The sequence below is a fragment of the Salvelinus alpinus genome, chromosome 19 (genome assembly GCF_045679555.1).
Source record: "Salvelinus alpinus chromosome 19, SLU_Salpinus.1, whole genome shotgun sequence".
Lineage (NCBI taxonomy): Eukaryota > Metazoa > Chordata > Actinopteri > Salmoniformes > Salmonidae > Salvelinus > Salvelinus alpinus.
Genome location: NC_092104.1, coordinates 44,701,857 through 44,716,303, shown reverse-complemented (window position 1 = coordinate 44,716,303; position 14,447 = coordinate 44,701,857). Strand labels below are relative to the sequence as shown.

Below are 14,447 nucleotides of genomic sequence, written 5' to 3'. Positions count from 1 at the left end.
TCCGAAGGCTAAAGCTTTTGCCGGGAAATTAATTGATTGAATCCGAGGCGAGAGACTCTAATGAAATAAAATATTACATTTGGGAGTCATGTCTGAGCTTTTTTCCATATTCATTTCTAAATCCATTTTTGACACAGCCCTTATGACTCAGTAGCTGGCTGTGATAGATCACGGTGGAGATTGCAGAGTGCCTCGACCGGCCATTAGTAGAACACTCTCAATTCCCTCCAAAGCCTTATAGGAAGTATGTCTATATCTCTGTTACTCAGTCAGGGTAACCATCAGGGACAGGGAGTACACAGATGGGGGTGGGGTTGTAGAACCTATGTATCATCATCATCATCATAATTCAAGATATCATCATCATGAGCTTTGATACAAATCTGCACAATTATAGCTAGCCTAATCTTTGAATCGTATATATAAAAATAAAAAAACTCTACGCCGTCTCCTAGTAAATAATCATCAACCTTGAGATGAACCTAGATAGATGTGCACCTGGAATGTTTTCCCCTTTTTCTGTTGCCGAGCAGAGCAAGCAGCAGGGTTCCTCCCCCCTCCCCCCCACATGGACTTGAATTGATTAGTTTCCCTAGCTGAGGGCATATTCAACGTGTCCCCCCCCCCCCCCCCCGCCAGGCAACTCTTCCCTGTTGATCGCTGGCTCACACATGCTCCTCTCTTCTGCAGTGTCTCTCTCTCCATCGCTCTCCTCAGAACGCTCCTGCGGGGGAGCCAGGTTTTTGATTGGCTGACGGCCGAGTCGGCAGAGCACTATTACTATTGTTTTTACCTCCGACGAGGAGGTGGGGGGGGGCTGTCCAACAGCCCCTGCTTTGTGTGCCCAATAGTCAATTAGAGGCGGCGCCCTGGCTGAGACGACAGGGATGCAGGGTTAATTGCAGAGGACCAAACAGCTGGCTCTATCAGGGCCCATTGTGCATTGCAGCAGTTGTCACGGCAATCCAGGGCCAGCCTGTAATCGCTAACTAGTCAGCCCTGTGGCAGATGACACCTCCATTAGCACAAGGCAGGTATTGTTCAGCGAGCAAAGCCGTCTCCAGCTCCCCCATACACCCCCGCCTGCGCCTCCTTTCATAGCCCAGCTTTTGTCCGGTGTTGGTAACAGAGGGTGGCGGAGAGGATGTCTGTCATAGGATCAGGGTCTATCTAGCCCAGGGCCAAACGATAGGCACGGGTCAAGGGTGTCCCTTCGCAACAATGCACTTTCAAATCGTTCCATTCCCGAACGGCAATGCATTTGAACAAGTCAAACTTTTTCCAAAGTAAGTGATTCAAGCATGAGGGATTCGAAGGCTGTTCTACACATGAATTATTAACTTGAGTAGCTCCATAACAATGAGGTGGAAAGGGCAAAGCGTCGCTTGCTTGCTCCGTGGAGACAGGATAGATTGAATATGCAGCAGGATGGTGGAAGGGGAAAAAAGTAGATTAGCATGGCTTGGCCTAAAAGCATTGTAATTTATAGGGACCTGTGGTTTTAAAAGGACACATGGGGGTGGGTGATGGGGCCCCGGGCTGCAGCGGATAATGCCCTCTCTGGGCTTCGCTAGTGCTGACAGCTCATGCACATTTAACAGCAGCTTCTCTTCTCTGGAGAAAAAGTTCCCGGTGAACCTGGTGGATGTTGCACTGCTGCTGACCTAGTGTTTTCTTTCATCCCTCTCTCGCTCTTTCTCTCACCACGAATCAACTCCTGTTGGAATTGCCCTAACCCTGTTATCCTCACAGCCTCTGCTTATTTGGTCAAAGCTAATGCGTGTTATGTGCTCATCGTTCTGTGAAGACATCATTGCAAACCGCTCAACCACATGGTCTTTACAACCCTTTTTTTTTTTTACTTAAATTGTATTTTCTTTGGCTTTGTTGCTGTAGAAGGAAAGAGGGGATGGATGAATGTGTATAAGTAAGCAACACATTGCTGACACTGGCTGAGAGTAAAGATTGAGAACATAGCAGATGCTCACATCTGATGTGTCGGTGTTACCCGTTGGTTTCACTACTAACTAGAAATGTCTCCAACCTGCTCCTGATTTTAGAACATTTGGAGCTCTAATAAATGGGAGAAAGGAGGGAGAGGAGTTCAGGCAGTTCTTTCCGGCTTATTCCTGTGAATATTCAATTAAGCCACTAATTAGAATGCAAAGCAGTTTTATGCTCCTCTGAATTTCATACTGCACTCTCTCTGCACAACCTCTGACTCCTCATCCCTGTCTGTCTCTCCTTTTCTGCTCTCCGATTTTCCCTCCCTCCCTCCCTCCCTCCCTCCCTCCCTCCCTCCCTCACTTTCTCCTTTGCCTCCACCTCGCCTAACTCTACGCTCTCCTGCTCACTCCATCTGCCACGGCTTCTATTGATCAACACAATTTGACCCCTCACTTGGAAGAAGTGCACCAAATTCAATGGATTTTTTAGAGTCTGATCCCGTTCCCAGTTCTCTCCTTATTGCTGTTTCGTACCCTTCCCTCCTCCAACCCCATACACAGAAAAATGAGTTCATCAGAATTCAGAGTACCGCTGGCTAATTAAAGGAGTGTTAATTGAGTGTTCAGGATTGAGCAACACACGCGCACACAAACCACCCACAAAGATGGCACAGGGCACCCCAAGGACGATGTGCTTGGGGAGCTCCACGTCACTCAAAAGACAGAGGGGAGAACAATTACATCCACCCCCTCTGCTTTGTTCTTTTAACCCGTAAGTGTCTAAGCCCTGTCTAAGGACTATTTGACAAAGAAGGAGAGCGATGAAGTGCTGCATCAGATGACCTGGCCTCCTCAATCACCCAACCTCAGCCCAAATTGTTTTTATTGTTTTTATTTAACTAGGCAAGTCAGTTAAGAACAAATTCTTATTTACAATGACGGCCCCAATTAAGATGGTTTGGGATGAGTTGGACCGCAGAGTTAAGGAAAAGCCACCAACAAGTGCTCAGCATATGTGGGAACTCCTTCAAGACTGTTGGAAAAGCATTCCAGGTGAAGCTGGTTGAGAGAATGCCAAGAGTGTGCAAAGCTGTCATCAAGGCAAGGAGTGGCTACTTTGAAGAATCTCAAATATATTTTGATTTGTTAATAATAAAAAATGGTTTACTACATGATTCCATGTGTGTTAAAAACCCTTGAATGAGTAGCTGTGTCCAAACTTTTGACTGGTACTGTATACTTCAATGAATGTTTTCAACTAGTACCAGGGGACCTTTCAGAGGAGTCTTGTGAGGCCTGAATATGAAAATATTAGTGTGTAGCCCGAACAGTTTGGAGGCTACAGACAGAAGTTGGCAGGTCGGCTCTACCGACTGACACTTGTGGAGGTCGTAGAGTAAAAGGGAGAACACTATTGTGTTTGTGAGAGTCTCATCTTTCCATAGAGGGATTTTGGGGATGTCTCATGGTCTGACACACTGCTCTAGCTCTGTTACCTTTCACCGCAGATGCAGAAGTGCGACATAGGCGGATTTGGTGGATTGAGACTCATCCAATGCAAAAAAAAACATATATTTCTAGCTTAAACTGACATTTTTATGGGGATTTTTTAAAATTATGCTAATAAACCTTAGGGGTTAAAGAGCTTCACGATTCTGTTGAGAAAGGCCCTCTGCTGTTCAGTTCACTTCAGTTCTGTCTTGCCATGCTATAGTGTATACACACAAACACATAGCCTCTCTCACTCGGGTGTGAGGCGCTAATGAGCCATGGCATTTCGAGATGTGCCTGCTCTGACACACAGGCATTGTGTGCCAGGCGCTGGGTGATTAAGGACGAAGGTCAGTCCGTTAATTGCCTCCCTGCCATCTCCTCTCCCTGGCGTGGGAGCCTAACCCAGCTCCCAGCTCTCACCACCATTAGCTGTATGGTGCTGGCTCTGCCACTTTTATCTTCACTGCTATAGTATATACGCAGTTGAAACGTATGGTATGAGGATGACCTCACTATGAAGTCTGGGTTTGGATCATGATATTGTAACATTACGCTATGAAGGCGTGCTTGTCTTTCCCGGCTTTTCTCTGTTCGGTGATGCCGTTTCAGATGTGCATGTGAGAGTGCTGGTCGTCACCTCATGCCTTGTTGTGGAAAATAAAAAGTGTCTTATTCCATCCCCAAGGGAAATAATTAATCCGTACAAGGCTGTCGTGTGTTGAAATGAAGCAAGTGTGAAGCATTTAGCCCAGGAGGCATTGCAGGCTGTCGCCTGCACAGGCACCTGTTGTCGTCCCTGCCCTACATTTCAGCAGAGCGCACAGAGCAGAGCATAACAACATGCTCCACTGATGCCACTGTGTTTGTGTGCGCATATGCACGTAGGTGCATGTGTGTGTACACGTGTGTGTGTGTGTGTGTGTGTGTACAGGAAACCCTAGCCCTGTGAGGAGGAGGTAGGGAAGCTCCGCGGAGGCAGTAGCGGGCACCTCGGTGGCTGTTTATCAGCCAGTAACATCTGTACGCTGTGATCTACTGTAGCTGGAGCCAATGAGTCCCGCAGCGCTGCAGAGCTGGCCTCAACACCGCTAGGCGCTCTCCTTTCACCTCCTCCATGCCCTTAGCTTCCTTATCCTGCAAACCCACAGCTCCTCCTGGGAGAAGACGGATGAAGATGCCCTGGCCATGCACGTCAAAGTGTGTGTGCCTGTGCGTGCGTGTCACATTTAATCAACTCTGCAACAAACAGAATAGTAGGCAACTAGAATCCGAAAGAGCACAGACGCTCATTTGCCTCCTCTTCCTCAGTGCCAGTAGGCTCTAATAACCAGAAGCCTTTGTGGGGCTGAGATGGGTTTTGTGGGACCTGTCAAGCCTCTAATCCCTGTGGCCTCTGAAGTGTGAAACCCTTTGATGCCAGGTCGCTCCCCAAAGGCTCTGCCTGTTGACAAACAACGGGCGAGCCAGGGAGAGATGGAAGGAGACTGAGGAGATCGGGAGTAGTGGGACTTTTCTCCGCAGCAGAAGGAGAGACAGCACAGTAAAGTCAGACATGGAAAATATGGACTCAGTCACTGACAAGGAATGGGAATTAGCCACCCTTGAATGAATTTTCTGGTTGTTTTGCAAAGTTTTTTTTATTCATGTGGCAGTAATTAGGGGGAATGATGGGCATGTTGCAGGGGGGTGAGGAGGGGCACAGCCCCTTGATATGCCAAAGCAGAATATCGCTCCTCATTTTAACCATGTGATGATCAAATATGTTTATTTAAAAATGCAGCCGGCCCATTTGCATGTGGACCGGCGGATGCCGAGATTTTTTTCCTTTGGAGCACATTGAATAAGTCTTCTGTCAGTTTCCCCTGCCTGTGGGAACATCAAAGCGTGGTGCAACCAACGCTGTCACCAGGGAAGGTTAGGTTGGGAGAATTGTGCCCCAGTCAGGCAGCCCCAGTCCTGCTGCCCACTGATCTGGATCTCTATGTTCATGCATGCAAGGTGTCCATATTAGGACATTCCTACGTATGTACTGTGTCCTTCTAAGGACAGTCACGCATCCTTGGTTTGAGTCATATATGACCCTTTCAGCACAACCCATTACAATGTGATCAGATTCATTTATAGCCATAAACATAACATTGTATTTCTTGTTTACCTTTTACTCCAGTGGGCTAAATCAGGGTCACAGTGTTTCTTAATAGTCTTAAACAAATCTACTTTGAAACAAAAGTATACACCTCACACACATGGTTATGGGTTTAAAAACACCTGGACCATGTCAGATATACAGTTGAAACATATTATATTTCGGGTTTGCATCCCAATATTACACGTTATATACGTACATCACAGAAGACTAAAATATAACAAAACCGTTTGACGTAGAAAACTGGATTTTCAGCATTTCAATTTGTTTGATTAATTATGAAATATATGAATAACATTCCCCTCATTAGGCAACTAGAGGGTGATTTGGTCATTTGACTGCAGGACAGGGATACTACATTGTCTCTCTTGTCTTATTTAGGACCAATTGTGATGCTGGAGTCTGATAGTACTGTCATTGACTATTGAAAAGGTTGTAATGTGTAGACCTAATATATTTGCTTGAAGCATCAATATGTTTTATTTACTTCAACAATCTCCCAAGTGGCACAGCGGTCTAAGGCACTGCATCTCAGTGCGTCACTACAACCCTGGTTCGATCTTGGGCTGTATCACAACCGGCCGTGATCGGGAGTCCCATAGGGCGGCGCACAATTGGCCCAGCGTCGCCCTGGTTAGGGGAGGGTTTGGCCGGGTTTGGCCGTCATTGTAAAATAACAATTTGTTCTTAACTGACTTGCCTATTTTTAAATAAGGGTTAAATAAAATTGTCTTTTCCTGTCTTGTAGTTGGAGCATTCACAATTTCACAGACACGAATAATATGCACGTTCTAACTCCCAATTTATTTCCTTTATGATATGGATCTTGTAGATTGAATCATTTTCACAGTTGGAGGCCCATTGGATAGTAGAAATGTACTTCCCATGCTATCAGTAATGGGAGCAGAAGAATAAGAGTTGGTGACTGCTTGGCTGTAAAGTCTCTTTAAACTGAAATGGAGTGAGTCACGCTCATACAGCCCCTTGCCTCAACTCCTCAGGTCACCACGGCCTTCGCTGACTGGCGCGTTTCTATTTTGTTTAGTCTTGGTGTTTTTTTTGTTCGCTTTTGCATAAAAATGTCATTTTTTTAAGGGGTTGCGAGTCATTGGTAGCAGATGATTTATTGAAATTTATGTAAAATTTGTGAAATTGAGTTCTTCCCCGATACCGCTCTTTTTGTTGCACATAGTTAAAGGTGACAGGCAAAGGTCTCCACAAAAACCATAACACTTAATAATTAATAAGTTTTTTGGCGACCCCGACCAAATTGACATAGAAATGTTAGGTATAGATCTGTAAATTCTCACTGAAAGCAAGTCTTAGAAGCGGTAGATCTGTTCTTTGTGCGCTATTTATATGCTTCCCGTTCTTAAGTTTCGTTTTTGCGTCTTTGTACACCAGCTTTAAACAGCTAAAAATGCAATCTTTTTGGTTATGGAAAATACATTTCACAGCGGTTTAGATGGTACAATGATTCTCTACACTATACTTGCTTGTTTTGTCACATAAACCGAAATTAGGCTAAATATTTGAAATTTAGCAACCAGGAAATGGTGGAGCGATTTCTGCATAGTGCACCTTTTTAAAGAAGCCTCAACAACATTTTTGCCTATGACTACATTTTAGTTGTCATTTCTACTTTTTGGTGAAGATGTCATTTTCTGGCCATAGAATGAATGGATGATGTTATTTGAGGGCAGAAAGGAAAGAGCAATGGCTAATACTGCAAGGAACACAAGCTACAGACATGGCTTTTATGAGTCATTTTCTGGATCAGAAATTAAACGAATGAAACTGACAGGATGTGAGAAGACACTTGTATATCTGGGAAATAAACATGTATGTCAATAATTATTCATTTTCAGATAATGAGATATAATCTAGATAGCTATAGCTAGACAGTGTATTGCCAATTAATGTGCTGAGGCTGCCATTCAAACAGCTAAGACTAGCTGGCTAACTAGCTAGCTAAATGTTTTAGGCGGTAAGACTGGTTGTATGAAACAACACATGTATAATGAATGTTAGCCAGCTAGTTACCTAGCTAATAAACTTAGTTTACTTCTTGGGAAACAATATGTATGCTATCTAGCTAGCTACACTGGCTGCAGCCATTGCAGACAGAAAGCTAACTAGCTAACCAAAATGTGGAAACAATGAAGCTATTTCTGATCAAATGTTACCATATATAGATAGCTAGACCCTTTCTTACTAATTGTACTGTGAATTCAAGGTTAGCTAGCTAGTAAGCAAACATTAGCTAGCCCAAGTGTGGTTTAGCTAGCCAATAACATCCATGATCATGATCTCTCCTGGTGAAATTGCTTTGAAAAGCATATACTCGTACACAAATACTCTTACTACTTTGAGCTGGCCCTTAAAATAAAGATCACTGTAAACAGTAGTGTCGTTTCAAGTGATTTATTATAGTTAGCTAGAAGGAGAACAGCCTCTTGTCTTCTCATTCTGCAGCATAAATCTGCTCCGACCACCGACTGTCACAGTGCAGCACGAGTGAAAAATATAAACTACTTTGAAATCCCAGTAGCTAGCTACAGCCAGACTATCAAGGTTATCTCTTGACAGATTAGCTTGATCAAATGTGAAATTGAGTTCTGATTATGTTCTCAACAGTACAATATCGAATATGTGAGCTCAGAGATATGTGGAATTTGAACATTTTCAAATTCTGGAATTTTCACAATGCCCTCCAATGACATCCTTTCCAAACATTCCAAAAGAGCATGTTGAGAGGTAGTCATGCCTGTTTTAGTGTTATGTCAAGGATACAACATCTACCCCGACCAAATTATTATTGCAGATCATTTTATGATGTATTTAGCTGTTGTATGAAGAAAGGTTTGGAAAAACAGGGAAACCTTTGCCTGTCAACTTTAAGTAGCCATGAAATTGCTTGAATATCATTTAAATCCAATCTCGGTACCCCACCCCCCAACACTGACAAATAATGGTTGGCTTTTAGAAAGGGACATTTTACTGATTTGCCACCTCATGTCTGGGTCGATTAAGCTGTTGCTACCTGAGTAAAGGCCAATAATACTAGTCTGTGTGACCGAACTCAGACGCTGTGGGATTTCATTTGGGGGTTGGAATGGCTCCAAGTACTAGGTAGCATACCACAACCACCATTTAGTTGTGAGTGACAGAGGATCTTGCTTATGATAGTGGAATTCTGGCACTAGGCATGATATCTAGCTGGTGTTACAGTCATACATATGTACATATGACTGCATATTACTATGTGTTCTAGTGAATTCTGTGGACCCCAATACTGAAATTACAGAGAAATAAAAACTAGATAAGCCATATGCCAACTTTAATCTAAACTTTACAATTCAGAGATTTTAAAACTAAACCTTTTGGAGTTACACTTTACTATGTTCATTCTTTATTGTTTTGTAACAGCAGAGTTGAAACACATTGTATTAAACGTGACTTGCTATTCTCATTATTTAGCTCACCCTAAAACCAGGTTAAGAATTCCCTACAGATGGTTAATTGTGATTTTAGTTAGGGTTTCCATCGCCCCATCTCCAAGTAGTCCTGGGTCGAATCATTGAGGAAGGGTAAAACCCAGTAAGCGATACTACTTATAAATCTCAACTGTGCCACTGCAATTAAATATGCTTCTATACCCCCTTCCCCTCCTCCCTCCTCTCCTCATATCAAAGGCTAACCCAATTCGACGCTAAAGAGAGTCTGAATTAATTTCACAAAGCACTGATTTAACAGTGCCTAAGGTGCCAGCCTTCAACAGAATTAGTTTTTTATTTTTTTAAGATCCATTCGTCGAGGGATATACTTTCACAGGAGGGGGTGAAAATGAGATGGAGGGGTCCTGGGGTCCAGCAACATTAAGGCAGTTATATACAATTTAAAATATTACATGATATTACATTTCATAACACTTCACAACACATTAAGTCTGTTCCCTCAGGCCACTACTCTCTATCACATATCTACAATACAAAATCCATGTGTACGTGTGTGTGTAGAGTGCGTGTCTTATCATGTGTCTGTGCCTGTGTGTATCTCTTTACAGTCCTCGCTGTTCCATAAGGTGTATTTTTTCTGTTTTTTAAATCTGATTCTACTGCTTGCATCAGTTACCTGATGTGTAGTAGAGTTCCATGTAGCCATGGCTCTATGTAGTACTTTGCCCCTCCAATAGTCTGTTCTTGACTTGGGGATTGTGAAGAGACCTTTGGTGGCATGTCTTGTAGGGTATGCATGGGTGTCAGAGCTGTGTGCTAGTAGTTTAAACAGACACCTCGGTGCATTCAGCATGTCAACACTTCTTACAAAAACAAGTAGTGATGAAGTCCATTCCTTCTCCACTTGGTGCCATGAGAGATTTACATGCATATTATTAATGTTAGCTCTCCTTTTACATTTAAGGGCCAGCCGTGCTAACCTGTTCTGGGCCAATTGTAATTTTCCAAGGTCCCTCTTTGTTGCACCTGACCACACGACTGAACAGTAGTCCAGGTGCGACAAAACTAGGGCCTGTAGGACCTGCCTTGTTGATAGTGCTGTTAAGAAGGTAGAGCAGCGCTTTATTATGGACAGAGTTCTCCCCATCTTAGCTACTGTTGTATCAATATGTTTTGACCATGACAGTTTACAGTAGTTTAGTCACCTCAACTTTCTCAATTTCCACATTATTTATTACAAGATTTATTTGAGGTTTAAGGTTTAGTGAATGATTTTTCCCAAGTACAATGCTTTTAGTTTAGGAAATATTTAGGACTAACTTACTCCTTGCCACCCATTCTGAAACAAACTGCAGTTCTTTCTTAAGCGTAGCAGTGATTTCACTCGCTGTAGTAGCTGACTTGTATAGTGTTGAGTCATCCGTGTACCTCGACACACTGGCATTATTCAAGGCCAGTGGCATTTCATTAGTAAAGATTTTTTAAATTAAGGGGCCTAGACAACTGCCCTGGGGAATTCCTGATTCTACCTGGATAATGTTGGAGAGGCTTCCATTAAAGAACACCCTCTGTATTCTGTTAGACAGGTAAATCTTTATCCACAATATAGCAAGGTGTTTAAAGCCATAACACATGTTTTTCCATCAGCAGACTAAGATCAATAATGTCAAAAGCCGCACTGAAGTCTAACAAAACAGTTCCCACAATCTTTTTATCATCAATTTCTCTCAGCTAATCATCAGTCATTTGTGTAAGTGTTGTGCTTGTTGAATGTCCTACCCTATAAGTATGGTGACCTGTACCGACTTTACATTGTCCCATGCTTAGCTCTGTCTCTTGTGCTCACTCCCATGTGTCTCTTGTCTATTTATCTTGCAGGTGAGATGGTGGTTCCCATGCATTCTCCCCGCTACCCCAGCGTGGCTGAGCTGGATGCCTTCGCCCAGAAGACGCAGAGCAGCCCACTCTCCATCAAGATCTTCCCCACCAACATCAGAGTCCCCCAGCACAAGCACCTTAACCGGACTGTGAACGGCTTTGACACCACAGGTAGCCAGCGCTACAGCCCCTACCCACACCTCCATACCGGCGGCTACACAGGCCTCCTGGCCATTGTCAAGGTCTCTTCCCCCTTCGCCCCCACTAAGGGCGTCCTCAAGAACTCGGAAGGCAGGCGAACTAAGCTCTCCCCAGCCCAAATAGCTGTCGCCCCGTACCCTCCCCCTAGCAGTAGTACTTTAGCCAATGGCCACTGCCGGATGGTGTACCACACTGGACCCTCGAAGCCCCCCGAGGCCCCTGGCCTCTCCCTCTCGGTGCCCCCTAACGTCACTGTGGCCGGCTCTGGGATCCCTGTGACAGGGGGACGAGGCCTGGTCCAGCTACCCCCACAGTCCAACCTCCCTTCCATCCAGAGCATCATCTATCAAATCAACCAGCACTGCCAGGCCCAGGCTCTGCAGCAGGTGTGCCAGGGTGCAAACTCCTCCACCGCACCCTCTACCAACCCCAGCCCCTCCAAGCAGGGTGCGGGGGGTATCATGGGGGTATCCTCCTGCTCCTCGGGAGGTGGCTACGTGGGCGGCATGGCGCCCCAGCCTAACCTGGTGTACACAGGGGCAGGGCTGCCGCTGGCGGTGCACAGTGGCGAGGCCATGAAGGCCGGGATATACTCGGACAGCATGGACTACATCCTGTGGCAGAAACAGCAACAGCAGCAGCAGGCTGTGCTTCGCATGTACAGTGGGGGCAGCGGGGGAGGAGGGGCCATCAGTAAGTCCCCTGAAAGCTGTGGTGCCCCGGGGGGAGCAGGGATCATGGCCCAGGCGCAGGTGTCATCCTCCTCCTCCTCCAGACCCTACCACCTGACGGGGGGAAGTGGAGGGGGTGGGGGGTACCTGGACAAGGTCAGCTCTTCCCCTCTGAACTGCATGGGGATGCATGGGAACTTCTCGGTGGGCCAGTACTTTGCCCCACCCTGGAACAGCGTGCTGGTCACCCCCGACAGTGACTGTTACAACCCGCACCAGGAGCTCCTGGGGACCACCACCCGAGGGCCAGCCACAGGGGGGCACAGGGAGATGGGCTACCCCCACCACCATCATCCCCACCACCACCACCATCATCACCACCACCCCGCAATAGACAGCGGGAGCGGGGGATGCCTGTGCTGCAGCTTGCCCAGTAAGAGCCAGCTGTGCAACACAGCGGTGCTGAGCAGCAGCCTGCAGTCTCTGGAGTACCTGATCAACGACGTCCACCCGCCCTGCATCAAAGAGCAGATGCTGGGCAAAGGCTATGAGACTGTGTCAGTGCCACGGCTGTTGGACCACCAGCACGCGCACATCCGCCTCCCAGTTTACAGATAGAGCGTGGGAGGATGAGGGCGAGAGCCAGGGGACACGAATGAATGAATGATGCGAAATCTGGATCAAAAGCTGAGGGACAGAGAAGAAGACCTTGATTTCCTGGGGACGTATAGGCCTGTTGAGACTGGCACTGCTTGAAGCAGCTCGGGGGCGCCAGGGAGGGAAGCGATGGTGTTAGAGTGGATCTTGTGTTGGGTGACGGCTGGGGGGTTTCTCCCTCCCAGCCCAGAGTGGTTATTTATCAGTCAGGGAGAAAAAGGGTTTCAGTGGTTTTGGGTGCCCTGACAGAAGATTCTCCAGATGTCCCATAGTGTGGTTTGCCAACAGGAATTTGGGGGTGATTTTATTTTGTATTTGTTCCTTTCTTGTTTTGTTGTTGTTGTTTTGAGTTGATTCAACTTTTTTTGGTGAGAATTCTAGCTTGATATGAAAGTGCATACAGCCACCTCTGTTGTTCCCCCATCCAAATACAACGCAACTGGGGTGCTATAGTCACAAAGAAGGCCCCAAAGGGCCAAAGGGTAGGGCTGCTTTCTAAAGTCCCTAAAGAAATACATCATACTCGCACACATTTTCATACATACACACACTCAAAAACTCATACACACATACACAAACACAGACGTGTACACACAAACGTCACAATGTTGAATGAAAAATATATGACAATATTAGTAATTATTGTTGTTATAATTGATCCCATAAATTGCACTGCTTGGAGTTTAAAAACTTTGTTAACTTTGGAGTTTGGAATTGGGTAGTTTGGATATGATATATTTAAGAAACTTGAAATCTTGAACCTATTTTTGTTGTTTTCTATATTTGTAGGTATATTATATGCATAGGCTGCTATGGGGGAAAAGTGTCTCAAAATGCTTTTTTATTGTTTCTTGTTATTCCTCCTCAAGCTGACGTGCAGTTTCTGATGTCCTGGTATAAGGCATAGTCGCTGCTCTGGTTCTGTAACCTAGCCAGAGAGCTATCTTCTCTAAACAACACTGGAATCTACAGTACATTTTGAAAACACTTACAAAAAAAAAAAATTGCAAAAAAAAATATATGATTTTTTCCCCCCCTCACTTTTGAAGATTGTTACTGTATGATTGGGAGGTTTTCCAGCATGACCTCTTGTGTGTGGTTTAGTTATACATCTTTTAATATATTTATTTTAATATATTCCTTTTAATCCCTAGATTTGTGTCCCCTAAACTCACCCATCCCCCCAAAACAAAGAAACCCCAGTTTAGGAATCTGAAAATGAGGCTGAATCAGCTTTTTGCTATGGGAGGCTTTTGACTTCGTTCCGTTATAGTGCTAATCCTGTCATGCCTCCCTTTTATAAGTATGGTAGAAGTGGGATATCCCTTTCACTTTTGGGCACTATCATATAGGAGGAGTGAGAGCTGGGACCAAAGGGGAGTCTTGATGTGTAACAATCATGCCCTGTTCTCTCGGGTGATGTGAGATGAGACAAGGTACACTGCTTTTTCCTGGTCCGTTTCAGCCCATGGTTGAGACGCGTTGAGCCCGAGTCATCCGTTGACTTTAGGATTCAGAACATTGAAATATTTATTATGACTGTGAGTTTCCCTTGAATGTACTGCACTTAAATTACTGAAATGTCTAATGCCTTGGCTTGAGGGACTCGAGTGAAAATATTTTTACAAATTATAATAATTGATCAGTGCAGCAGTCCTATGGTCCTAAATTAGCATTTCCTTGGTCAGTCAAATTTCACTGGTAAATTGAATTTATTAACTGGAGAGAGCGCTGAGGCTTTGTCACGTGGAAATGCTGGCAACAGTGGATATTTATGAAGTGCAATTATTATGACTGTATTAACATTTTTCTCTGAGCTTACACCAAAAAATGTAAACTACAGTTGTAAATACATTCCCAATGTACCACGTGCCCGATCCCCATACTTTTCTGTTTTGAGGTGTAAAATAAATCTTATTTAAGAATATATTCAGAAGCCACATTTTGGCTGTGAGGTCTGTCATTATTTATTTTTAATATATTCCACACAAAGAAA

At 44.7% G+C, this 14,447-nt stretch overlaps 1 protein-coding gene across 1 annotated transcript in view; it reads left to right on the top strand.

Annotated features, from left to right (window-relative positions):
• LOC139545704 (protein FAM222A-like) overlaps nt 1–13,499 on the top strand; it is an 86,446-nt gene extending 72,947 nt beyond the window's left edge. Inside the window, exon 3 of the mRNA XM_071353753.1 lies at nt 10,923–13,499. Coding sequence (XP_071209854.1) covers nt 10,923–12,412 — 1,490 coding nt within the window. The 3' untranslated portion in view covers nt 12,413–13,499. The remainder of the gene's footprint in view (nt 1–10,922) is intronic.
• The last annotated feature ends 948 nt before the right edge of the window (nt 13,500–14,447 follow it).